The 26,853-nt window shown below is 39.7% G+C and overlaps 1 protein-coding gene across 2 annotated transcripts in view; it reads right to left on the minus strand.

Moving 5' to 3' along the window:
* The window catches only part of DOCK4 (dedicator of cytokinesis 4), a 473,748-nt gene that overhangs the window by 153,026 nt on the left and 293,869 nt on the right, over positions 1–26,853 (minus strand). For both annotated transcript variants that reach the window (XM_023228190.3, XM_023228191.2), the window contains exons 16-17: positions 23,578–23,684; positions 3,929–4,085 (exon numbers count right to left, since the gene is read on the minus strand). In XM_023228190.3, the coding sequence (XP_023083958.1) occupies positions 3,929–4,085; positions 23,578–23,684 (264 nt within the window). The remainder of the gene's footprint in view (positions 1–3,928; positions 4,086–23,577; positions 23,685–26,853) is intronic.

Raw genomic sequence — 26,853 nt, forward strand, 5'->3', positions numbered from 1 at the left:
CAGCAGGTCCTGAGAACCTCTTCACCTGGGGAGGGAATAAATTTATCTTTCTTGGGCAGAAGTTAGAAAGGCTCTGGGAGATGGTGTTCATGTGTTATTCGTCTACAAAGCATGCAGGGAGATGTGGCATCTGGAGGCCAACGAATGCAGTGAGAACTGAAGGCTCATGTGTGCCAAGCATGCACAGGGCACGGGGACCTGGTAGAGCTGGCCTCAGGGCTCGGTGGAGTTGCCAGAATAGACTGGCCAAGAGAGAAGCCAGGACAGAATTTCCAGGCAGAGAAGCAGGAAATTCACTTCAAATCACTTGTTTTAGCAGAAACCCAAAAGGGACTTTCTGAGAAACAGAAAGATGAATGAGGGAACAAAAACTCCAAACCCCCAAAAACCAAGGAAGTAGGTAAGATGAGAAAGAAAAAGAAAATACAGAGAAGAGAAGTGAGAAAAAGCATTAAGAATCTCAAGGAGAAAGAGAGGCAAGCTCCACCAAAGCCAGATTCAAGAGAAAAACCTCACAAAGGATGTACTATTAATAGTAGGGAATTCAGTACCAAACAGGAATGTTTATCTGCAACAAACACGGGTAAGAGGAGGAGGAGGAATTAGAATGAGAAAAATAAAGGGATTTTAAAAATACCAACTTTGAAAAAGAGATTTATGTTTTCATAACCAAAAACCCTGAAAATGTTGACGATTCAGATGCAATTCAGACACACTGGGGTATGATTGAAACCTTTTTAAAACTGATTGGTTATATTTGGCATATCAGATATTTCCACAGAGTGAGACCCAGGGTGACAAAGGCAAAGCTCTATTGTTCTCCCCAGTTTGCTGCTTCCCTCCCACCTACTTCCTACTTCCTGCATCTCACTTCAGGAGGCCTCCCCTCCCTGGCATCTTCTCTTTCATAATCCCCCGTGCATTTCCCCTGCCATTCACTCCTCACTTCCCACTCCACCCCCATCCCAGCTCTCACTCCTCCTTTGTGTTCTCTTTCCCTTCCTTTAAAGTGAGGCAGTTGGAGGGGCCATGAGGACCCTGCTCAATGTGAGGAGTGTGGGGAGGAAGGAGGTGGCTATGCTGGCTACAAAGTGGCAGCAGTGGAGAATGAGGACTAGTGCCCATTTAAGTAGGGCTGGAAAATAGATTACAGGGGTCCAGAAAATGAGTCAGGATGCCTGCCCATCTTCTCTGCAAGAAGGCTGATGAACCTCTACACTGCTCATGATGGAGCACGTGGAAAAGCTCATTCATTAACTACCGAATGCCGATAAAGCCTGGTATAACAAACCTTAACTTGGTGTCCTATATAAATATAGCAGCAATGTATGTTGAAATTGAGAGGTGTTTTAAAAGTGGTCAAAATTTTGATGTTACATTTTGCTTTTTTTCTGAGATTATGATTACATCTGGATGCAATTAATCATGTATGCAAAATACTTAGAGTTCAGGCAAAATTGCTGTATCCTAGGTTTTTGCTTTTGCCATCTGAGGATGTTAGCTGCAAATTAGGAGCTACAACCTATCACAGAAAATACCAATTTCTACATTCCATTCAACAGGCATTTATTAGGTGTATATTATGTACCTAACCTATCAAGAGCTATAAAATAGGAGGATGCCATGACCCCTAATCCTCCGAACCATAAAATCTCTACCTGTTCTGGCAGTCACAGATGCCCAGCATAGTGCTTTGGCCTTGGTACACTGTCCATCTTGGATGACACAAAGCATGTGCAGACAGACACACTTTGGGAATTCTGAAATGCAAATCCGCTCTAGGAAACTGCTCCTAGAGACCACATCACTTAGTAAATGCTGAATTGTAGTAGAAATAAGATTTGTATATTTCCCAAGTCAAGAAAAATGAATACATAGCAATTTAATTCCAATTTGGAACTAAATTACTTCGACACAGAGATGTGTGTTTAGCATGTAAATTTCAGAAAGACCAACTAACTTCCTTCCTCCTTCCCAACTCTTGAAACATGCCATTTATTTCCTGGCTCCTTTTGAGCTGTTTCTCATTGACAAGGTTAATCAAAGCCAAACTAATAATGAATGAAACACTTACCCGTCTCCCAAAATGAGCCAACCATTACATGGAATTCCGATCCCACTTTCCATATAGTGAGATGTTTAATATAATTATTTCATAAGTTGTTTTTTACTCATATTTACCTGAATATGTTCTCTACTTTTAAAAAGTAGCAACTTCTAATTTTCAGGATTTGTTTCTCTCTGCCTTATTTTCGTAATTGTGTCTAACATCCTAAACGCTACAACTAGCACAAATTTAGTACATAGGATCAAATATTTTGATGGAAGAGAATCTATTGTTAGGTTTACCTGTGTGGTAGGCAGAATAATGGCCTCAAAATAACCTGTTCCAAGAATTAGGAGGGATTATGTTTCCCTCACACAGCAAAAGAAGACTGTACAGATGTGATTAAAGATCTTAAAATATTGGATTATCCAGCTCAATATAATCATAAGAATCCTTAAAAGATGTAAGATGGTCAGAGTCAGAGAGATGTGACGATGCTATGCTTCTGGCTTTACAGATACAGGAAGGGGCCATAGGCCAAGGAATGCAGGTGGCCTCTAAAGCTAGGAAGGGTAAGAAAATGGATTCTCTCCATTCCAGGGGGAATGCAGCCCTGCTGACACTTTGATTTTAGCCCAGTGGAACTGATTTTGGATATTTGACCTCCAGAACTGCAATAATAATAAATCTTTATTGTTTTAAGGCAGTAAGTTTGTGGTAGCTGTTACAGCTGCAATAGATACGTAATACAACCCAAAATATTCTATTGGGGAAATTCAATTAAACATGAATGCAAACTCTACTACCCACGCACAACTAATCCACATAGAATAAATAAATATTTCTGTTTAAGGATCTCAAATAAAAGGTTGATTTTATTATCTTCATAATTTCTATGGGGGTAAACTGGCCTCATAAAAAAAATACCTGAGGTTTCGTAAATGCTTTATAATCATTTACTGAGTTATGCCAATGGAAGTTTTATTTAAATAAAATCATTAACTACTGAATGCTGATAAAGCCTGGTATAACAAATCTTAACTTGGTGTCCTATACAAATATAGTAGCAATGCATGTTGAAATTGAGAGGTGTTTCAAAAGTGGTCAAAATTTTGATGTTACCTGTTGCTTTTTTCCTGAGACTATGATCTAAAAGAAGAAATGTTTCCTTCTACAAATGCTGTTCTCTGACACAGAAGAAGGAACTAAGAAAGAACTAATAACAGCACACATGTTTAGGCACAGGTTTTTATGAGACATAATACCTCATTATAAAGTGATTCTTCTCAGCATAATGAATATAACTTATTTAATGTAGCATTCAGGGTGCTAGCCAGAAGTCTTATATGGCAATCATAAAAAACTCAAAAATGTTTAATATACTTCCTTCATTAAAGAAGATGTTTTCATAGCAATTTGCCAAGGAGAAGAGCTTGGTTTATTAATCATAACTTGCTAAACAATCACTGATATAAAAAGTAATGCTAGAACTGAAAAGCAATATGCATCTAATTAAACAAAAAACAGCCTTTATTCTAAAGCCTGCAATTAGCACTGTTTATGGAGCTATAAAACACAAGATTAAGGTGTTGGTATTTTCGTCTTTTTTTTTTTTTTTAAGCAGCTGGGTTTTGAGGGTTTATTTGAAAAGTTGTGTACTTGCTTTTCAGTACTGGGATAATTTTGAAGTCCTTCTGAAATGACATGCATTAAACAGATCACTGGGTCACATTTGTTTCCATTTTATTAGAAATCACAAACAGAAGGATCCATAATTTTTCTAAAGTTCTTAACTATAACTTTGGTGTTTACTGAATATGCTTACCAAAATTTACATGATTACTAGGTACCAGGGCTTTCAAATAAAATATTATACATTACCATTTTGTGTGAGTTTTGTGGAACAGAGAAAAGATGTAATACAAAAAGACTCCTTTGTGGCCTTCATGGCTTGATTATTATTCCCAAGGAAAATGCCCTTGGAAAAGGGAAGTTTGAGGTAGCGGGTAGTATCCTGAAGGTTTGTGTTTTCTTCACACTGTTAAAATATTAAAGAAACATAAGGGAAGAGGAAGAGATCTTATAAGAATTATTAAGCATAATTTATATTACTAATGTTTATAAATTGAGAAACATTCCAAACAGTATTACAAGTAGAATTTGGTTTTTAAATAAAATGCAAAAAAAAACTATATAAAAGAATTAAGCATGGATTTTTGGACTAAGATTAATTTGAGTTTGCATCCCAGCTCTGTAACTTCCCATGTGAGTGACCATATCAAATCAAATTATTTAACCACACACTGTTTCCGTTATCTTCTCTAAAATCTCATTGTGTTGTCATAAGAATTTGGTTATATAAAGCCTTTAACACACTCCTGATACATTGAAAATGATCAATAAATCACATTTGCAGTGACCATAGCATTTTTTCAAAAACGCTTAAATTCTTCCAGCATCTCATCTGAGGCAGCTGTTAAACAATTCCTTACTTTGAAAACTGGCAATTAAAAGAAAAGATATTTCAGTTATTATAATTTGAGAGTCCTACTATGTGAGGGAAATCTCTACTTTCATAGTAAATGCCAGCTAACACATGTAAAAGCAATTACAGATTTAGAAAATATAATTTCATATCCCTACTGTAATTACTTCAGTCGAGGATTGTTGCTTAGTGCTAAAACTGAGGAAAGAGAGAGACCCTCTCATATTGGTTTATATTGTTTTATACTCAGTACCTGTTTTAAGAAAAAAACAAGGAAGTAAAACCGAAGACAGGCAGCCCGGCGCCAGGCCCAAAACCAGGTGGGCCTGCCTGGCCTAAACCCAGTAGTTAAAAATCAACTCATAACTTAGAAACCCATGTTATTCATAGATTCCAGACATTGTATAGAAGAACGCTGTGAAACTCCCTGCCCTGTTCTGTTTCTCTTTGACTACCAGTGCATGCAGCCCCTGTCACGTACCCCCTGCTTGCTCAAATCAATCATGATGCTTTCACGTGAAATCTTAAGTGTTATGAGCCCTTAAAAGGGACAGAAATTGTGGACTCGGGGAGCTCGGATTTTAAGGCAGTAGCTTGCCAATGCTCCCAGCTGCATAAAGCCTTTCCTTCTACAACTTGGTGTCTAAGAGGTTTTGTCTGAGGCTCGTCCTACTACAAAACCTGCAGAATTGTTGAGGAGGAACCGGATGTTCATATGATACCAGTGTAGCAACATACAGATTACTTCCTACTGGCAAGAAGACAAATATAACTGCATGTGGGGGAACTGAGCTGTCATTACACCAATGCAGGGCAATGCAAAGACACTTACCATCATCTACAATGCTTTCTTACCAAAGGTGCTGAACCCCAGTCCATCACATCTAGATTCAACTTCCACATCACAGGAAACACAAGAGATAGAGCAACATGTTGAGCAACACAATAGGGAAGAAACCAGAGAATCCAAAAGATGGGGGTTTTCTGTAAGATGCCTAGTCTTATCTCCTTAAGTCAGTGTTGCCAAAAAAGGGATTGTTCTAGATTAAACAACATTTAAGAAATAGATAGCCAGATGCAACATATGGTCCTAGATTTGAACAAACCTGCTGATGTGTCCGACTTTTTAAAAATCTGTACATTGACTAAGTTCCATATGAGATAAAAAATGTAGTCATTGGCAACTCGTTAACTGAAAACAGGTAGATTAAAAATAAATATGAAGCAGACCAAGATGATGGAATAGAAGCCTACACTGCTTGTTCCCCTGCACCAATCCCAGAACACCAAATTTTCGCAACTATCTGCACACAGCAAAGCACTATCACGAGAACCGAAAATCAGGTGAGCAATCACAGTACCTGGTTTTAACTTCATATCCCTGAAAAAGGTATTGGGGAGGGCAGAAGAGACCGTTCTGAATCTCCGATGCCCTCTCCCATCTCCCACCCCTCCCCCATCCCCCAGCAGTAGATATGCAGCATGGAGAAAGAATCTGTGCAAGTTGCTGGGAGAGTGCAGTGACTGGGGGACTTTACATTGAACTCACTGCTGCTCTGTCATTGAGTAGAAAATAAAGCTGTTCTGGGCTCAGACAGTGCCCACACAAGGAGGGAGCACTGAAACCAGCCCTAGCCAGAAACGAATCACCATCTCAGCAGCTAGAACTTGAGTTTCTTGGCAAGTCTTGCTACCATGGGCTGAAGTGCTCTGGGGTCCTAGGTAAACTCGAAAGGCAGTCTAGGAGACAAAGACAGAAACTCCTAGACAACTCCTAGTGGTAGTCTGGGCTTACAGTCCATGGACTAGGGTGGCATGTGACCTAGGGAGACACCTGCTCGGATGAGTAAGGGAATAGTAAGTCTGGCACCATCCCTCCCCCAACCCTAGGCTGTGCAGCTTGCAGCAACAAAAGTGACCACTTCTTTCTGCTTAAGAAGAGAAGAGTGAATAGTCAAGAGGACTTTGTTTTGCATCTTGGTTACCACGTCAGCCACAGTAAGATAGGGAACTGGGCAGAGTCATGAGGCCCCCATTCCAGGCTTAGATGACATTTCTACACCTATCCTGGGCCAAAAGGGAACTGACTTCCTTGAAGGGAAGGACTCAATCCTGGCAGGATTCATCCTCTGCTAACTAAACACCCCTTGGGCCCTAAATAACCAACAGTGTTACCCAGGGAGTACGCTGCAGGGCTTGGGCTCTGAGATGTCCTGGCTTTAGGTGTGACCCAGCACATTCCCAGCTGTGATGACTACAGTGAAATATTTCTTCTGTTTGAGAGAAGCAGAGGGAAAAGCAAAGGGAACTTAGCCTTGTATCTTAGGTACCACCTCAGCCACAGTGGGGTAGAGCACCAAGTAGGCTCTTGGGGTCCTCCAGTACAGGCCTAGGCTCTTGGATAGCATTTCTGGACCTGCCCTGGATGAGAGGGGAGCAGGGTAAGTCCCAGGTCTGGCAGCATTCACCACAAGCTCAGACAGATAATTCAAAAAAGCTGTTTTGAGGAAACTCCAAGAAATTCAAGATAACACAGAGAAGGAATTCGAATTCTATGAGATACATTTAACAAAGAGATTGAAATAGTTAAAAAGAATCAAGCAGAAATTCTAGAGTTGAAAAATGCAACTGACATGCTGACAAATGCATCAGAGTCTCTGTTAAGCAGAATCGATAAAGCAGAAGAAAGAATTGGGAAGCTTGAAGACAGGCCATTTGAACATACAGAGTCAGAAGAGACAAAAGAAAAAAGAATAGAAAACAATGATGCACTTCTACATTATCTAGAAAATAGCCTCGAAAGTGCAAATCTAAGAGTTATTGGCCTTAAAGAGGAGGTAGAGAAAGAGAGTGCTAGAAAGTTTCTTTGAAAGGATAATAACAGAACTTCCCAAACCTAGAGAAAGATATCGACATTCAAGTACAAGAAGGTTACAGAACACCAAGCAGATTTAACCCAAAGAAGACTACCTCAAAGCATTTAATAATCAAACTCCCAAAGGTCAAGAATGAAGAAAGGACCCTAAAAGCAGCAAGAGAAAAGAAACAAATAACATACAATGGAGCTCCAATACATCTGGTAGCAGACTATTCCCTGGAAATCTTACAGGCAAAGAGAGTGTGGCATGACACGTTTAAAGTGCTAAAGGGGAAAGAAAAACAAACAAACAAACAAACAAAACAAAACCTTTACCCTAAAATAATACATCCAGGGGAAAAATATCCTTCAGGCATGAAGGAGAACTAAAGATCTTCTCAGACTAACAAAAGTTGAGGGATTTCATCAACACCAGACTTGTCCTACAAGAAATGCTAAAGGGGGCTCTTCAATCCAAAAGACTAGGATGCTAATGAGGAAGAAGAAATCATCTGAAGGTACAAAACTCACTGGCAATAGTAGACACACAGAAAAACACAGAATGGTGTAACACCGTAATTGTGGTGTGTAAAATACTCTTTACTTAAGTAGAAAGACTAAATCATGAACCAATCAAAAAGAACAAAACTGGAGAAATCACATTACGTTACTTTGAATTCTTCTACAGACTTACAGTAACCAAAACAGCATGGTACTGACATAAAAACAGACACAAAGACCAATGGAACAGAACAGAGAACCCAGAAACAAATCCACAAACCTCCAGTGAACTCATTTTCGAAAAAGGTGCCAAGAACGTACATTGGGGAAAAGAGTCTCTTCAATAAATGGTGTTGGGAAAACTGGATATCCATATGCAGAAGAATGAAACTTGCTCCTATCTCTCACTATATACAAAAATCAAATCAAAGTGGATTAAAAATTAAATCTAAGACCTAAAACTATGAAACTACTATAAGAAAACATCAGAGAAACTCTCCAGGACAGTGGTCTGGGCAAAAATTTCTTGAGCATCCCCACGAGCAGAGGCAACAAAGGCAAAAATGGATACATGGGATCACATCAAGTCAAAAAGCTTCCACACAGCAAAGGAAATAATCAACAAAGTGAAGAGACAACCCACATAATGGGAGAAAATATTTGCAAACTACCCATTTGGCGAGGGATTAATAACAGAATATATAAAGACCTCAAACAACTCTCCAGAGAAAAATCTAATAATCCAATTGAGAAATGGACAAAATATTTGAATAGACGTTTCTCAAAAGGAGATACACAAATAGCAAACAGGCATATAAAAAGGTGCTCAACATCACTGATCATCAGAGAAATGCAAATCAAAATTACAATGAGATAACATCTCACCCCAGGTAAAATGGCTTTTATCCAAAGGACAGGCAATAACAAATGCCAGTAAGGATGTGGAGAAAAGGGAATCCTCATACACTGTTGATGGGAATGTCAATTAGTACAACCACTATGGAGAACAGTTTGTGGAGGTTCCTCAAACAACTATAAAGAAAGCTACCATGTGATCTGGCAATCTCTCTGTTGGATATTTATTGAAAAGAAAGGAAATCAATACATCAAAGAGACATCTGCACTTCCATGTTTGTTGTATAGCACTGTTCACAGTAGCTAAGACTTGGAAGCAACCTAAGTGTCCATCAGCAGAGGAATGGATACACAAAATGTGGTGACATCGATACAATGGAGTACTATTCAGCCATAAAAAAGAATGAGATCCTGTCATTTGCAACAACATGAATGGAACTGGAGGTCATTATGTTAAGTGAAATAAGCCAGGCACCAAAAGACAAACATTGCGTGTTCTCACTTTTTTGTGGGATCTAAAAACCAAAACAATTGAACTCATGGAGATGGAGAGTAGGGAATGGTTACCAGAGGCTGGGAAGGGTAGTGGGAGGTGACAGGGAGGTGGGGATGGTTAATGGGTACAAAAAGACAGAAAGAGTAAGACCTAGTATTTGATAGCACAGGGTGACTATAGTTAATAATAATTTAATTGTACATTTAAAAATAACTAAGAAGTATAATTGGATTGTTTGTAATACAAGGGATAAATGCTTGAGGAGATGGATACCCAATTTTCCATGATGTGATTATTATGCATTGCATGCTTATACCAAAATATAAATATATATACCCATATACCCATAAATATAGACACCTACTATGTAGCCACAAAAATTAAAAATGAGAAAAATTGTAGAGTATATTATATAACATCATTTGGGTGTAAATATCCACACAGAATATCTGGATGATATACACTAAGGAGCTAATAGTTAACATCACCTCGGTAAGAATATGGCATTTTATTTTATTTTGGTTTATCTGTATACTGATTTTAATGCTGTAATAATAAAGGTGATTTTTTTTTTGAGACGGAGTCTTGCTCTGTCACCCAGGCTGGAGTGCAGTGGTTCGATCTTGGCTCACTGCAAGCTCCGTGTCTCGGGTTCATGCCACTCTCCTGCCTTAGCCTCCTGAGTAGCTGGGACTACAGGCACCCGCAACCAGGCCTAGCTAATTTTTTGCATTTTCAGTAGAGACAGGGTTTCACCATGTTAGCCAGGATGGTCTCAATCTCCTGACCTCATGATCTACCCACCTTGGCCTCCTAAAGTGCTGGGATTATAGGCTTGAGTCACCGCGCCCAGCCACAAAGGTGATTTTAAATTAAAATTTTGAGGAAAAAATTGTAACAGATATACAGCTGGTACAGCTTAGATGATTCTGATTATACATTAGAAAACTTATATTAACTTTGTTCTTTTGAATTTGTTTGAATATTTTCAAGTAGGAGTTTAAGCACCGAATCCCTTTAGTATTCTAGACTATTCTGTGTGACTCACAATTTTTTTTTACTTTTTTTTTTTTTTTTTTTGAGACAAAGTTTTACTCTTGTTACCCAGGCTGGAGTGCAATGGTGCGATCTCAGCTCACTGCCACCTCTGCCTCCTGGGTTCAAGCAATTCTCCTGCCTCAGCCTCCAGAGTAGCTGGGATTATAGGCATGTACCACCATGCCCAGCAAATTTTGCATTTTTAGTAGAGATGGGGTTTCTCCATGTTGAGGCTGGTCTCAAACTCCTGACCTCAGGTGATCTGCTTGCCTCGGCCTCCCAAAGTGCTGGGATTACAGGTGTGAGCCACGGCACCTGGCTACAGTTTTCATAATAATATTTAGGAAAGACCTAACAAACTTAGAGAAACAGAATCAAAATATGACAAGATGTTCTTACTAATACACCTGCCCAGCAACAGAAACACCAATATAAACATAATAAACAGCCTCTATAATTCTTTTAATATTACAACTTCAAATGGTTTCTTTTACTACTGCAAAGTAATTCATGTAGACGGAAGAATGCATAAAACATACATATATGGTTTAACAAATAATTATAAAGTGAATACTTCAAATGCTTTTTTCAGAAAAAGTGCTTAGGCAAAGTAATGTTCTGGAACTCTAGAACACTGACCCCTTCCCCTCAATCTCATCCCTGGCAAGTCAAAGCATGAGGGCAGCACTCTACATTCACCCTATCTAGTCTATAGTGTTGGAAACATCCTCTGATCTCTCATCTCTATCCTGATTTGTGTTCCATGTGTCTAACCACCACTTCCTAGAGTGACTAAGTCTCATGCCAAACCCAGCCCAGACACTCTGTCCTGTTATTTCCAGGCCTCTTCCCCAGGCTTTGGAGCCTGCCCTGGTCTAGTTTGATCCATCTGTTCATAGAAATTCTGTCCCTGTAAATACATCTCTTATTAACTCTCCTCCCCCTAACTGCCTGCCATCTCTGGAGCACTTCTGCAGCCTCTTGGAATTCCTGCTTGATATCCCATGTAGCTCAACTGGTTGCCATGGGATGGACCCCTTCTGTGAGTGAAGGTGTGATGCTATGCTGTATCCTTAGCGGGTATTATGAGTAGAAGACTTGGCTGCTTTTCCATGGGCCAGGAAAAAGTGATGTGGTCAGGTCCGTTCCACCAGCCTTGGTTCTCACTTCTCCCCCAGGCTGGGGGGGCCAAGACCTCGGCATCTGAGTCTGAGTTATGACATCTTGATAGCTTCTTACAGCTAAACTCTATCGCCCTTGCTCAAGTATGAAATATAATAAATATGAACAATAGTCTGGACATAAAAGTTATTTCAAGAGCTTTCAGCAAAAACACTGGGGTGTGTGTAAGAGAGATGGGGGTAGCGGGAGAGAATCCCGCCCATCGATTCAGTAAAGCAAAACGTGTAACCACTCTTTGGTCTCTATGAACACTTTTATATATTTACCAGGGGTTCAAAGCTGATTTTTTTATCCAGTAGGATTATACTAGATATGGGGTTAGGTTTTAATCTATTTCTGAAAAACTTAAGCTATTACACAGAAAAAATTATAGCATATCTTTTATTGTTCCTTGAGGTTTTCAGCATGTACCCTTAATATATTATACAAACACTGGAAATTTTTAAGGCAATCCAAGCAACTACCCTTTACAAGTGCTTACTGTGTGATAGGCACTACTCTGCACTATGTGTATATTCTATTCTCATAACAATCCTTGAGGCAAGATATTGTAACCTAAGGAGCTTATGTGATTTGCCCAATGTCACAATATTAGAAAGTATCACAGTCAGAATTTGAACCAAAATTTGTATTCACAACTACTATATAACATTGCCTCCCTCTGCTATTGTTTTAGCCAAGTTTTGAATTCAAGTAATGAATTCAAAGTTTATTGATTTATAGATAAAATGCTGCATGGTAGGTGTCGCTAAGAAAGACCAAAAAATGGTTAGCTTTTCAAAAGAAAGGTATCTTTGTGGGAGACACCCTGAGAGAGGGTTCAGAGTGGTATATGGAGCTGAAATAATTTCAAATGCAATAAGCTCACAAATCTTACAATGAAATGGTTAGTTTATGTCTTCAACCCATGCAGGGAGCAAAAGGGATCATACAACCTGGATAAAGAAGGGAGGAAGGGCAGGTGGGAGCAGATGGGGCATAACATAGGGGCTTAGGAACACAACAAATGAGCTATAAATCATTCGTTCTTTCATTCAATGAGAGGGGATAGGAAAGAAATGTGTTCAAGAGCAGTGAAGAATACAAATAAAATTCTAGCAGGTAGCCTTGTAAGGCAGAAATAGCTGTTGCATAGAGTTTAAGCCAAAAGGTTATCCAGTTCCCTAATACTAGAAGCAGCCAGGGAGTCAGTAAATTCCCCAGGTGGGAAAAGGGTCTACTGTGAGTGAGATTCTGAACTAGAGTATGGACTGGAGAAAAAAGTCTTTCCGTTAGGTGAAAGGCTAAGAGTCAAGAAGTCATAGAAATGAGGCTGGAAAAGTATGGTTTGGCACTGCCTGTGCTTTAACTGGAACTATTAAGTGCAACAGAATAGTGGCTGGATGCTTGAATGCCTAAAAATGTGAGCAATACAGGCTCAACAGCACCAAACTGCAGATGTGAGATTCTTGTGCTGCATGTAATTGAGAGATGGCTTTGTTACCATGGTAAAATCCAGCTATACCCCTAACCTGGATGGGGTGGTTAAATATGGATCATTTGCATTCTGAGGAATACTTGTAAAACAACAGTTTAGGCTTTCAAATAGAGAATATTTTTTCTAGCAAACCCTGTGAAGACACGGAGCATGGCAATGTGGCTATGAGAGTAAGAAGACAGTGTCCTCTCTACTAGAGAACGCGTTTTCTTGTGGAAGACACAACCACAGTTAAAGTGTTACCAGTGTTATGGCAGATGTATGCTGGCAGATGGATGAGGGAAGAATTAATGAAGCCATTTTTTTTTTTTTCCCAGGGGAAACAAGACAATGTGACCACAGCGTCTTGAAGCCGCTACTGGACTGGGGGAACAAAAGGATGTCACTGTAATAGTGAAGGATAGTTCTCTGCATTTGCTATGTTGAAATCTGTGCAAGTTATCTTAGAATGGCATGGAGATAATTTACAAATTAGAGAGGAGAGAGATGAGAACCATTTTTGCTTTACTATACTTGGGGTCTGAAATCAGATCTGGCCAGAGAGATGTGCTCCCTCAGACTCTTACAGAATTATTAAAATGCAGGCTTTGCAGCAGCAGCAGTAGTCTCATCTTCTTTGAGATTATGTAGTTTGGCTCACAGTTTATTTCTTTTTCCAGAATAAAAATCACTTGGTACAGCAATGAATACTGCATTATGTTCTAGGCTAGTTTTTGACTACTGTCTTAAATATGTGAAAGAGAATGTCAGTGGTCAGTCCTGGACAGTGTTCCAGAAGCATGATATTTGAGTTATGCAAGACATATGATTGAGGGATCCGCATCCACAATTTACTAATTTAAAAACTGGCACAGGAGTTCATGGAATTAGTCAAATTAAGGGATCTATAACTTGTGAAAAGTAGGTAATTACATTTTAAAAATACAGTATGGTAGACAATCCAGTTGAAACTCGGTTATTGCCAGTTGATAAAAACCAGATTTAAATAGTTTTTGGGAGGAAAATACCTTTCTTTTAGGAACTTTTTCAAAATGACTAGTCGTCCTTTATGTCATTATTAAACATTTATTAAATTCCTAATATTTGTCAGCCTTTCAGTTTGGCATTAAGAATACAACAAGGAAATGAACATAGTCTCTGTCCTTGAGGGCACTGCATGTCTGATCTCCGCATTTATCTGTTAATACTGATTACAACACTGGGATAAAGACCACTAGATACCAGTTCTGCTGGGGAAGGGAAGGAAGACCTTATCGAAAAGGATGGTCTTTGATCTGAAGTCAAAGGAATATTTGACTTCAGTTGTAAAGAAAAAAGGGTAGTCAAGCAGGCAAGGGAGGAAAAATCAAGGGAGGGAAGAAACAATACACTTAAAGGCACTGGGGAATAAAAACACACACATGAAACTACGGGGACACGACCATTCAATGCAATGTGGGATCTTGGAATGGATCCTGGAACAGAAAAAATGACATTCGTGGGAAAACTTATTGTGAAATCCAAATAAATTCTGTGTTAACAGTATTGTGCCCAGATTAACTTAGTTTTGATAAATATGCCATAGCTTATATAAGAGGTTAACATAAGGAGAAGTTGGATGAAGGTTATATGGGAATTTCCTGTACTATTTTTGCAATTCTTCTATACATTTAAAATATCTTTAAAATAACCACTAAAAAAAGTACAGGCATATTGAGGCAACTATACATAGTTAAGTATGGCTGGAATAGGGAATTTTTCAATACATAAGAGCCTTGGGATTACCCCCAATCTCTTAAATAAGAAAAACCTCAGGTGGTTCTAATACTCACCTCTGGTTTAGATTCCTTGGATGAAAGTATTATTGAGCAGGTGGAACTGACCAGTCATGCAACCAACTATTTAGACATGGTGGGTAAGTGTGACAAGAGAAGCCTGTGACAAGGTTTGTCTTCATGGCAGGAGTGGATGGAGACAAGACAAAATGCTCAGTTTTGGATGTGCTGAGTGTGTGGTGTCTTTGGGAAGACCAACTGAAGATGTTCAGTAGGCTGGTAAAAGTTCTGCACTAGAAAAACATATCTGGCAGTTAACAGCATAACTTACCTGCCCAAAGGGATGAGATGGATCTAGAGAGTATAAGACACAGATGGCAGCCAAGGACTAAACCCCTGGTAACATCAACATTTAAGGTACCATAAAGGGAAATGAGTTCTCAAAGAGGGGGAAGGATGAAACTCAGGAGCACATTGTCAGGCCAAAGAGTGTGGGAATTTTTTTTTTTTTTTTTTTTTTTGAGACGGAGTCTCACTCTGTCACCCGGGCTGGAGTGCAGTGGCCAGATCTCAGCTCACTGCAAGCTCTGCCTCCCGGGTTCATGCCATTCTCCTGCCTCAGCATCCCGAGTAGCTGGGACTACAGGCGCCCGCCACCTCGCCCGGCTAGTTTTTTTTTTGTATTTTTTAGTAGAGACGGGGTTTCACAGTGTTAGCCATGATGGTCTCGATCTCCTGACCTCGTGATCCGCCCGTCTCGGCCTCCCAAAGTGCTGGGATTACAGGCTTGAGCCACCGCGCCCGGCGAGTGTGGGATTTTAAAGAAGCGTTATTAATTGTGCTCTATGCTATAGGGCAGTCAAGTACGGAAAGGTTTTTAAAATGTCTAGTAGCTTTAGCCCCTGGCTGGGCACTAGTGACCTAAAGGGGAAAAACTTCAGTTAAGCAATGAGGACAAGATGAAGCAGAGACAGTGAGGGAAGACAGACTTTTCACGCAGGCTGCATGTCATCACGGGAGGGAAGAAGGAACATGGTGGCTATTTAAAATAAATTATTAAAAAAAAAAATAAGGCTTGAGCATGTTTATAATCTGTATGAATACTGCCGGAAGAGATGCAGGAGGAAGAGACAGGACATTGGGAGGGGCAGGGTCTCACAAGAGCCGGGAGGGAGGGAGATCCTGAAGGAAGTAGGTGGAAGAACTAGTCTTGAAGCGAAGGAATTCTGCCCCATCCCCCGAGACAGGAAGCCGGAAGGAAAGGAAGGATGCAGATAAGTTTGCAGGTGGCAAGGAGAGAGCACAAGAAGTTAGGGAAGTTCCTGTCTGATGGCATCCGTTTTCTCTGTTAAGTAGCTGGGAAGTGGTGGGGTAGGGAGAATGGTGAGCTCTTGTAAATAGCTCTTGTGAGGACTAGTTTGCCTGCAATGTTGATGGACCCACATCTATACCCAGGCAGATGTTAACCTATAGCAACGGTATAATTTCTTCTAGCAATGCCCCAATCTGTCAGCATTGCCCTCTCCTATCCTCAGCCCTAATTTCTTCTAGGGCTGGGGATAGGAGAGGGCAATGCTTCCAGATTGATCTAGGACTATTTTTTATTTCCTATGCAGGCACAGTAGAACTAAGCATTAACAGATACCTTAGATAACAACGGGAAGAAAATCAAGTGGTCTGCTGGAGGAGAAAAAGACTGAAAAGTAGGTATAGTTAGAAAATCAGAAGGTTGAAAGGCTGTGGTCATAATACTGGGAGTTTATGATTTTTGATATGAAGTGGTTCTGGATGATTTCATCTACTCATCCACGAATCTATCCATCTATCTAATCAATGGGAGATTCTGATGGGCAGAGAGGCAACAAGGCCTATGGTGTGGCCATAGTGAAGAAGAAGGCAAATGGAGGTGGCTAGAGTTGAAGTGGCCAAGAAAACAAGAGGACATGAAATTGGACAGTCAACCAGAAGGAGAAGACTCTGAACTAGGAACTAGGCTGATTGTGGGAAACTAATCAGCAACTTACCACACCACTCCGTCCTCCCCGCTCTTCCTCATTGGCCCTCAAAATACAAGTTGGTGGAAGACAGTAACTAGGACACATGGAGAATTTAGCCCTGTATGGGATGAGCCTTATAAAGGCTAGAGAAGCTCTTCACAAGAGGGTGGAGAAAGAATATCTCTGGAAAGCGTTAGGGTATTTGGAGACAGCTGACCGCTAGACACTAGACACCCAGCTTAAGAAGAGGGGCTCTCTACGCCAGCAGCTATACAGGAAGCCCTCTCAGCAGAGGAAAGTTAGGTCTCACTTAAGGAAGAACATTTTGGGAGGGTTGAAGATGTAGCAGTATGAATTGGTTAGCACTGAAGGGGCTTTCTGCAGGTCGCTTAAATACCCCTAAGTGCTATAACCAAGGCTACCTATTAAGATAGCTTAGCCTTTTCTCCCCACCGTTCAGGTTGATATGTTTTTATACTAAACTTACCACGTTATTTATTTTAAAATGTTGTAGGTGTTTTTAAATTTCTCTCACAGTGTGTAACGAATGAAATAATCAGTCAAGTGATTCTTCTACAGTCAAGCCTGGGGAGGACAGATACGTTTCTGGCTTGTCTAAGATTTACTGATTATGGTTACAGGGTGTCTTTTAGAAGAGTTGGTGGGGAATGTGCAATCTGGGCAGCAGGCTAGACTGCAATCCCATCAGTCTATCTAAATTTTCAGATTCCCCTCATCTTTTCATTTTACTTACGAATGCAAACATACTATAGGGAAAGGCTACACTGAAGTTTGAGATAAGCAGAGAACAGTAGCTTCTACCTGGATTTGAGAAGTCCATCTCAAAGGTGGTGGTCAGTGAAGTGTATTTGTGGGACTACTATGGACCAAGTTAGGGACTAGGATATCGCAAAAGAACCTGAAAACTTGTAGAGAAAAATGTGGGCCGCAAAGGGTTTATGGACAAATTTTTAGGTAACAAAGGTGAAATAAGTTACTCCACAATAGACTTTTACTGTCTATGTAATCATATTAAATTAATCCCTCTCCAACCAGGAAACAGCATCACCTTCTATTTGGCTGACTTTGTACCTAGCTCTTTTCTTTCTCGAATGCCTTGGATTAGGAAGCCAATAAACCCCACTACAGGAAGCAGATTCTCTACTAAGCAAAACTCTAGCTTGGTTGAGTCCGGCCACTTTAGTCATGGTGGTACTTGACAATCAACAGTGATGAATTTACAAAACCGCAACTTCTCCAAGGCAGACGGTATTATTACTATTTTCTTACTGGACCAGAGGGTGTTTCAGAATGTACTTCCAGTGACTAAAACTGCTCCACTAGAATGAGTCAGAATGAATGGGGACTTGAGCACTTGAGCACTTGTCTTCCTAGGCCCCTCTTTTTGGATTCTCACATCGATCTCCTTAAGAGATCTGACTTTTGGAAAACAAATTTGCGTGCACTCATTCTTTTTTATTTTTTGCTTCATTCTCTTTTCTTAACTTTTTGCTTAATTCTTTTTTCTTAACTTGTTTTCCAGCAGGTAGCTTAAACAAGCTTAGCCAAATACATTCCTACAAAGTTAAGGAAGACAATAATTCTAACAGAATGAAATACCAAAACTTTAGATTAAATACGGTTATCAGCAAACTAGCGATTCCAAAGAGAAGTTTTAGACTTATCTGTCAGCCATTTGGAGATATAACTGATGTTTTGAGAGTTACAAAGGGGCCCCTGGAAGGACAAAATCTCTAATGACGACTAAGTTATTTTACTTATCCTCCTAGAGTTATGACATGCAGATTTTTATAGATCTCAGAGTTTACTGCATTGGAAACCACTCCAAATATGTAATCAATCAAGTGACGTTGAAAATGACCTTTTCCCTTAGGATTCCTTAGACTCTGCCCTAAAAGGTGAGTTCGGGTCCTTGACAAAGTATTTACTGAAACAGCTCGGTAAGAATGGTTTCCTTAGAACACATTCGGAAGTCCAGCCATTGCTACAAAGGGAAACTATCTCACAAATTTAAGGCCTAAATTAGGATACTAACAGCCTTCAACACAGCAGATTTCTTCTTAGCTCACTGCAGGATTGAGTCTTTTAAACTAATACTTTACATGAAGAGCAAGTAGGTTTTAACCAATACTCTACTACAAACCAGAGCAATTCTCTGCATCATATCTCCAAGACAGATTTAAAGACACATTTTTTAGGGCATTTTTTTCATCTCACATTAACTTTGATATCATGGGCAGTACCAGTCAATAAATGACACAGAACATGGTTTATAAAAATCCAAGACAATTAATGTTCCCTCAAAAACCTTACCGTAAACATTACTGTCAAGATTATATGACACAAGAATGGTCTTTACTTACATAAAAGTCCAGAATTAAATAGTATAAAACAAGACTAAGTTTAAATTTCTGTCTCTTCCTATTTTTGTTTGGTGAAAATAAAAAAAAAAAAAACATTATTAATATTATAAAATAGCACTTCTCCACTAACAAAAAATTTAAGCAATGTGAAAATAAAGAGTCATTATTAATATTTAAGGATATCATTCCAAGCAGCTCTGTATGCACATACATACATAAGAAGCTATAGTTAAACAATTTTATAAAAATGGTATTATACTAAATATATGTATAAATTATTAACATAAGTACTTTTCCATGCATATAAAATTATCTTGTAAACATTATTTCCACATATATAGTATTTCATTCACTGCATGGATATAACTAAATTTAATCAGATCTATTTTACTGGCAATTTAAATTACTTCCATGTTTTCCATATTTTAAGCAATCTGCAATGATCGTCCTTGAATCATCTTTGCTCACCTTGTCTTATTATCTTCTCCCAAAAAATACCAAGATGTGTGGGATGGCTGAGTCGAAGGATATACACATCTAAAATTTATCTATGTACTGCCAAACTGCCCTCCAGAAACACAATACTATTCACATTTCTTCTGTAAATGCATGAGACTATGTTCCCTTAACCTTGCTCTCCAATTCTGGGCTTTAAAAATCTCTGCCAGTCTGACAGGCAAAAAGGTTTCGAATTTTTTAACTTAAATGGATTTCTTTACTTATTCATGCTTTTATTTTATACATTTGCATTTATTATTTTTAAATAGCCTGTTTGTAGCATTTATCAGCTTTTCCTTTTCCTACTGATATGTGATAACTCTTGGTCAATTAGGAATAGTAACCCTTTATAAGGGTTACCTATGGGGTTATAAAGCAACCCTTTACAAGCTATGTTGCAACTATATTTCAGTTCGAAATGTGTTTTCAGCCTAGATTATGATTGTTTTATCAATAAATATCTTAAATTTTATGTAGCCAAATTTACTTGATTTTTAAATTTGATTTCTAACATTTGAGACATCCTTAGAAAGGCCCTTCTCACCTGTAGATTATAAAAATGTTCACCCATATTTTTAGGGCTCATACAGATTGATTGATTGATTGATTGATTATTGATTTGACACTGAGTTTTACCCTTGTTGCCCAGGCTGGAGTACAATGGCATGATCTTGGCTCACTGCAACCTCCACCTCCTGGGTTCAAGCGATTCTCCTGCCTTAGCCTCCCAACTAGCTGGGATTACAGGCACCCACCACCATGCCAGGATAACTTTTTTGATTTTTAGTAGAGACGGGGTTTCACCGTGTTGGCCAGGCTGGTCTCGAATTCCTGACTTCAGGAGGTCCAGCAGCCTTGGCCTCCCGAAGTGCTGGGATTACAGGCATGAGCCACTGTGCCCGGCCCAGTTTTATTTCTTACATTCAATCTGGAATGTGTTTTCGCAATAAGAGGAAGGTAGGAATCCAGTTCTTCCCTGCTTCCCCTAATACCCATTTTATTTATCTCAACACCACTTATTAAATGGGCTATATTTTTAGCTCATAATTTGAAACACGCTTCTCTCTCCACGTTTCTTTTTAAATACTGAATTCAAGGCGGCACAGTGACCAGCAGGCTGTGTGCCTTCCTCTCATAGCAGAAGAAGGATTATGCATTATGCTGGTAATATGGTTTCATAATCGTAAATTACAAGTGGCCACAAGCTGAAACTGAACTTGTTGGCTCAGTAGTATGAGAAAGAAAAATAAAAGTTGTTATACTTGGCAAGTATTTCACAACTCTGTAAATAAGAAATACTAAATAACCCTATTCATAAGAAAACTCAGCTACTTGGGGTTTTTTCTGTGGAGCGAATGCTTCCTGATGGATCCATACAGTGTAGGCCTGCCCCAAATTAGACAGCCTACACATACCATACTGAGTTTCTTTTGTGGTTGAGGACACATTTTTCATGCTCAAATAAATTCCCCTTTATAGATGAGGATTCTTAGTACTAAGTCAATTTTTGTGGAAGAGCTTCAACTGAGTCAAAGTCCCTATTTTTGAGAAAAGTTTTGGCCCTGACTACAGGCACCTGGACAGGCCTCCGTCTAGGAATTAATACCTGTTTGACTCCTAAATGTTCACGTGGAGAAACGAGCTCTGCTACCTATCCTCTGGCATTTTAGGCATATATGCATGTCTCTAGTCAGCAACTGAGAATCTTGGTATGGTTCATGCTCATGAAGAGAAGTCAACCAGGACTTGACTGGAAACCTAGCACTGCCAAAGACACACCCGCAGACCCATAGGTGAGAGGGTCCAAATGGGATATACTATGTAGAAGTGATTCATTCTTCTGTATATCATTAGGAAATGGGGCGCTCAGTCTTAATTATCTTAGCCTTACCTTTTCTGAGCTAAGACTTAATGTTACAAAGACATTTATATGAAGTACCATTTACGTTTTTGAAAATTGAAGCTCAAGACATTGTCTGTTATATATCTTAGCAGGGAGCCTCAGACCTACAGCTGAGATAAATAGATCATCCCTGCAGTCTAGTATATGTAGTTCCTCTGTTTGCTTTTCTGGTTACTACACTTTAAAATATTTTTGTTTCTTTCTATTTTAACACTGTTAGCTTTGTTAGCTCTTTTAGATTACTTTATGAAGAGAGAATGTGAAGGCCAGAAACAGAAGGATTTGGCTGTCTTGTTTGCCACTATTTTCCCAGCACCTAGAATAGTACCTGGCTGTAGTCTGTGGTCAGTAAACATGTTGAACAAATAACAGAAAATGAATGATTAAAGAAATAGACACTGAAATATACATTCTATAAAAATAGAAAATACCAGGTGTGGGCTGGGCGTGGTGGCTCATGCCCGTAATCCCAGCACTTTGGGAGGTCGAGGTGGGCCCATCACGAGGTCAGGAGATTGAGACCATCCTGGCTAACATGGTGAAACCCCGTCTCTACTAAAAATACAAAAAATTAGCTGGGCGTGGTGGCGGGCACCTGTTGTCCCAGCTACTCGGGAGGCTGAGGCAGGAGAATGTTGTGAACCTGGGAGGCGGAGCTTGAGGTGAGCTGAGATCTCGCCACTGCACTCTAGCCTGGGTGACAGAACGAGACTCCATCTCAAAAAAAAAAAAAAAGAAAATACCAGGTGTGTTATAATATTGCCTCTCATTTGGCTAGCAATCCAAAGGAAGTTTTTGCTTGTAATCTCCTATTCATTCAATAATCTTCACTGAACATCTATCACAGGCCAGAATCCCTCTACATAGCTGTTGTTCTCAAGGGGCTCATAAATCTAACGGGGTAAGCTGAGGGATCAACAGATAGTTCTGGAACAGTGTGATGAGAACAATGGTAAGAGATGTGTGCAGATAGCAGGGAGCTCAGGGAAGGGCAACTGGCCAGCTGAGAATATGAGATGGGCCAGGAAGCAGGGGATAGTTCCTGAGGGAGGGTATGGCCCAGATGAGTCTCCGGGAATGAGCAGAAGATACTCAGAGGGAGAGGCAGGGGAAGGCTGACTCCAGGAGCCACAAGGGCAGGGAAGAGCAGAAAGAGCCAGCAGCAGAGGGTGAAGAACTATAAAGTGCTGGATGTGGTTGCAGCATCAAGATGCTGGAAGTGGTAAGGAGTGAGGCAGTAGGGAGGTAGAAGGTTGGCACGCCCTGAGATGCCTGGGATTTATTCTCTCAGCAAGAAGCTTTTGAATGGGTCTTAAGCTGGGAAGTCACATGTCTGGATCTGCTCCTTAGATGAGTGACCCTGATGTCTGGGCTAGCGGGAGACAAGACCCAGGTCAGCAGGACCAGTTATCATAGGTGAGAGCTGATAAGGGCCTGGCTATTACACAGTTACAGAAATGGAGAAATGCAAAGGAGGAATATTTTGGAGAAAATTGCCTGTGCACTTAAAAATACATTTTTTTACCCTACAGTTCATTATTACTAGTATTCTCAGACAATTACAAGAGGTTCCTCCTTTGCAAGTTTTCTTTTTGTTGCCTACTACAATACACTTTGTTCCAAATGTTTTTTATGACAATTCTTGATTTACAAGAACTGCTAAAGTTGTCATGATGAAATACAGCCACTTCTCTGCCTGCTTAGTAACATCAGCAGACAAAATAATAATGCTGACCTTGCTAAATTTACTTCTGGGGATATACAGACCTAGATAAGAAAGCGCGTACTGTAGTATTTAAAAAGTTATTTGTAAGGTTTACTTAACCCTACCACAGCAATGGAAATAACTTTAAGAACAATACACAGATTTACCCAAATATCCACTCCTAAATTAGGATGAAAAAATAAATCATCTCTAAAATATGTTCTAGAATATGACAGAATATAGAAACAATACTTTCAAAAAGATACTCTCCCTGAGAGCAATCTTACAAGAGTATTCTTTTCAGTCATTTTTTTTTCTCTTTTCAAAATGATAAGATAGTGAGGTGCTATTTCAGCACTATTTTTTACTGCCCATCGCCACCATCTGATTGATGTTACCTTATGCACGATGAGCTCATGAGTGCCATCTGGAAGAGTCCTACCATCTTCTTGCATCAGAGGGACAAAAGAAAACCCAAACAACTTCTTCTCTCCTTTCTCCTTTGCTGTAAAAAACAAAATTACTGGCTTATTTAAGCACAGCTATGTTCAGGTACATAGTTTGTCAAGAAGCATAATCATTGAGAAATATAACCCATACACAACAGTTTCCACTACACAATGGAGCACAGCTTTTCCGATAGGCCATCTCTATAAAGCAGTCACCCTCTAATCCCCTCTTCCTGCCCCTTTATCTGCAACTTACATTTCTTGCCTAATTTTCTTTATGGGAGTCACTATCTGAAATTGTTTTTTAAAAATTTGTGGATTGCCTGTTTCTTCTTTTTACCCCTAGGTCCCATTGAGGGCAGGGGTCTTATCTGTTTTATGTTATTGTTTCAAAGAGTGCTAGGAACATAGTAGGTGCTCAATAAATATATGTTAAATGAATGAACAAGTGAATGAATGAAAGTGAAATGCTTTGTTTTGATTACTAACCATCGAAAGGGAATCTCTAAGCTCTACCCGGGTCCATGACATAACTTCTTTCCCTATATCCACACATTTAAGGAAAGTAAGTCCTGTTGCAGTTACCTCCTTGGAATAAGTTAGGCATGTTGAAAGCCAATATGAATACTAAACCTATAGTTTAATAAGGGCTCAATACTGTGGAAACCGGAAATGAGGCGATGAGGTTTTCAGATGCCTAATTAAGAATTACAATAGCTAGAAAAGGCAAGGATCATTAGCAATTATTTATAGATAGGGAAATTGAGGTCATAGATATTACGTAACTTGTTGTAGATCCCTTAAGTACCATTCCAGTTCTTTCCACCAAGCTTCCCCTCCCCCCCAAAAAATGAAGAAAGCATTAACAGAACCTTGTTTGGTTAACTTGACTCTCCCATTGTACTTAGATGGAAAGAGAGTTCTCCAGGGCCAGCAGCCTGTTAAGGGCTGGATTGTCACTCTTTCACGAGTGGAACATTATACTTGAACAGAAAAGTGCAACTTTCGGATGCAGTGAGATCTGAGCTGGAGGAGTTAGGTATGATGATCCTGAAGTTTGGACAAGATGTTTAGCAACACAGCATTTAATTGCTCCAGGCATTTAAAAACAGGGAAGTACAGCCTAATGCAGACAACGGTAATTTTGTCTGGCTGGTGCTGGTCCCTAATATGAGGACATCTCTGAAAATGTGATTATAGCAAAGGACTTTCTTTTAAAATCATTAATTTCAACCCCATAGAGAAACAGGAAAAAGAATTCATGCTTTTTAAAAAGTCAAGCAAAAATCACACCAAAGATCTCTGGGAAGAGATATCCACAGCAATGATAGTACAGAAACTTGAATCCATAGGTTCATTTAAGAACAACTGACATCTTGACGACATTGAGTCTTCCTATGCACAACCATAGCTCTTGTATCCTTTATAGCAAAACTTCTCCAAAGATTTGTCTATACCCATTACTCCCCGTCTTTCCCCTCCATCTCATTCTTTAACTCACGTTTATCACCACTGATTCACTAAAACAACTTGTCAGGTTCAACGAGTTCCATGATGCCAAATCAAATTATTTGTCCTCATCTTATTTGATCTACCACTGGCACCTGACACGTGATCAATCCTCTCTTGAAAAACTGCCTTCATTTAGTTCCTCGATTCTATTCTTCCTGGACTGGCCTTCAACCTACTAGATGGTCCTTCTTATTGTCATTTATAATGCCTCCTTCTCATTCTCCCAGCTCTAAATATGGCGAGTACCCCAGAGACCCATCCTTGGACTCCCCTTTGCTCTCTAAACTTACTACCTAGGAACTCCAATCAGTCTCGGACTTTAGAAATCATCAAAATTAGTGATGTGCTGGAGCTGGATCATACTGGCCCAGAAGAGCTGAAAGTGCACATTTCTCCCCAGTTCTACATTTAGTGATGTCATGTTGGAAGCTTGAAACTGGCCATGGTGGGAGTATCTCCACCATGGAAATCAGCAAATGCTAGAGTTCAGGGATCCTCCCCAATCCCCAGTGCTGGCTCAGTAGACCAACCACTGAACTATATGTTCTCATTCCCAAGTTTCCAACCTGGAGGTCACTCAGCTGCCCACTTGACATCTTGAGTGTCTAACAGACATCTCTGATTTAACATGTCTAAAATGCAATGTTTGATTTTTGTTCCCCAAACAGCTTCTTCCTGTTGTCTTCCCCACTTAATTAAATGATCATTCATTCTCAGGCTGACATCTTTGGGTCACTCTGGACTTTTCTCCTTCTTTCATATCCGATCTGTTAATATTCCGTAAAAAAGAATTGAACCACTACCGTCGCAATGCAGAACACTTTAAATCTCTTACTTGGAAGACTAAAAAAAGCTTCCCAAATGGTCTTTCTGTTCCCAACCTTACTACCTATAATCTATTATCCCATAAAGTAGCCAGACTTACCTTCGCTCCAAATCCTCTAGTGGCTCTTCGCAATTCAAATAAAATGCACAGTCCTCATCATGAAATAAAAGACTATACAAGATCTGGCGCCTCTGCTACCTTCCTGGTCCCCTCACTATTCCTTGAAAATGCCAAGCATGTTTCAAGCTCAAGCCTTTTGTACTGTCCTCTCTGCCTGGAATCTTCTTTCCCCAGAAAGAATAGTCTCAATGGGTCAGGCCTTCACTTCTTTTAGTTTGTTGCCAACACACGTCCTTATAAGAGAAGTCTTTCCTGACAGCCCTATGTAAAACAGCAACACAGTACCATCACTTCCTACTCCCTAACTGCAATTTAAGTCTTCACTGCACTTCATCACTTGCTGTCTGATGTATTATGTACTTAGTTTCTCAGCTATTAAAATCTGTCTTTCCTCTCTGGAATGAAAGCTCTGTGAGAGGGGCTATTTTCTTGTGCTCACTGATGTGTCTACAGTACCCAGTAAAACGCTTGGCATATAGTGGGAGTTCAATAAATATTTGTTTCATGAAAAACTGATGTTTCTGAATAAAGATATGAACACACAGATAAATATTTGGAAGCCCACTTTATAAAATGATTGCATTGGTTATTCATAGCTTGTGGTATTACCAAGATTTTTTCCTTCTTTACATTTGGCTGTTTCTTCCGACGTTTAATTAGGAAGATTAAAAGAAAAAAAAACCGGCCGGGCGCGGTGGCTCAAGCCTGTAATCCCAGCACTTTGGGAGGCCGAGATGGGCGGATCACGAGGTCAGGAGATCGAGACC

This window comes from Piliocolobus tephrosceles, chromosome 8 (genome assembly GCF_002776525.5).
Source record: "Piliocolobus tephrosceles isolate RC106 chromosome 8, ASM277652v3, whole genome shotgun sequence".
In the NCBI taxonomy this organism is placed as follows: domain Eukaryota; kingdom Metazoa; phylum Chordata; class Mammalia; order Primates; family Cercopithecidae; genus Piliocolobus; species Piliocolobus tephrosceles.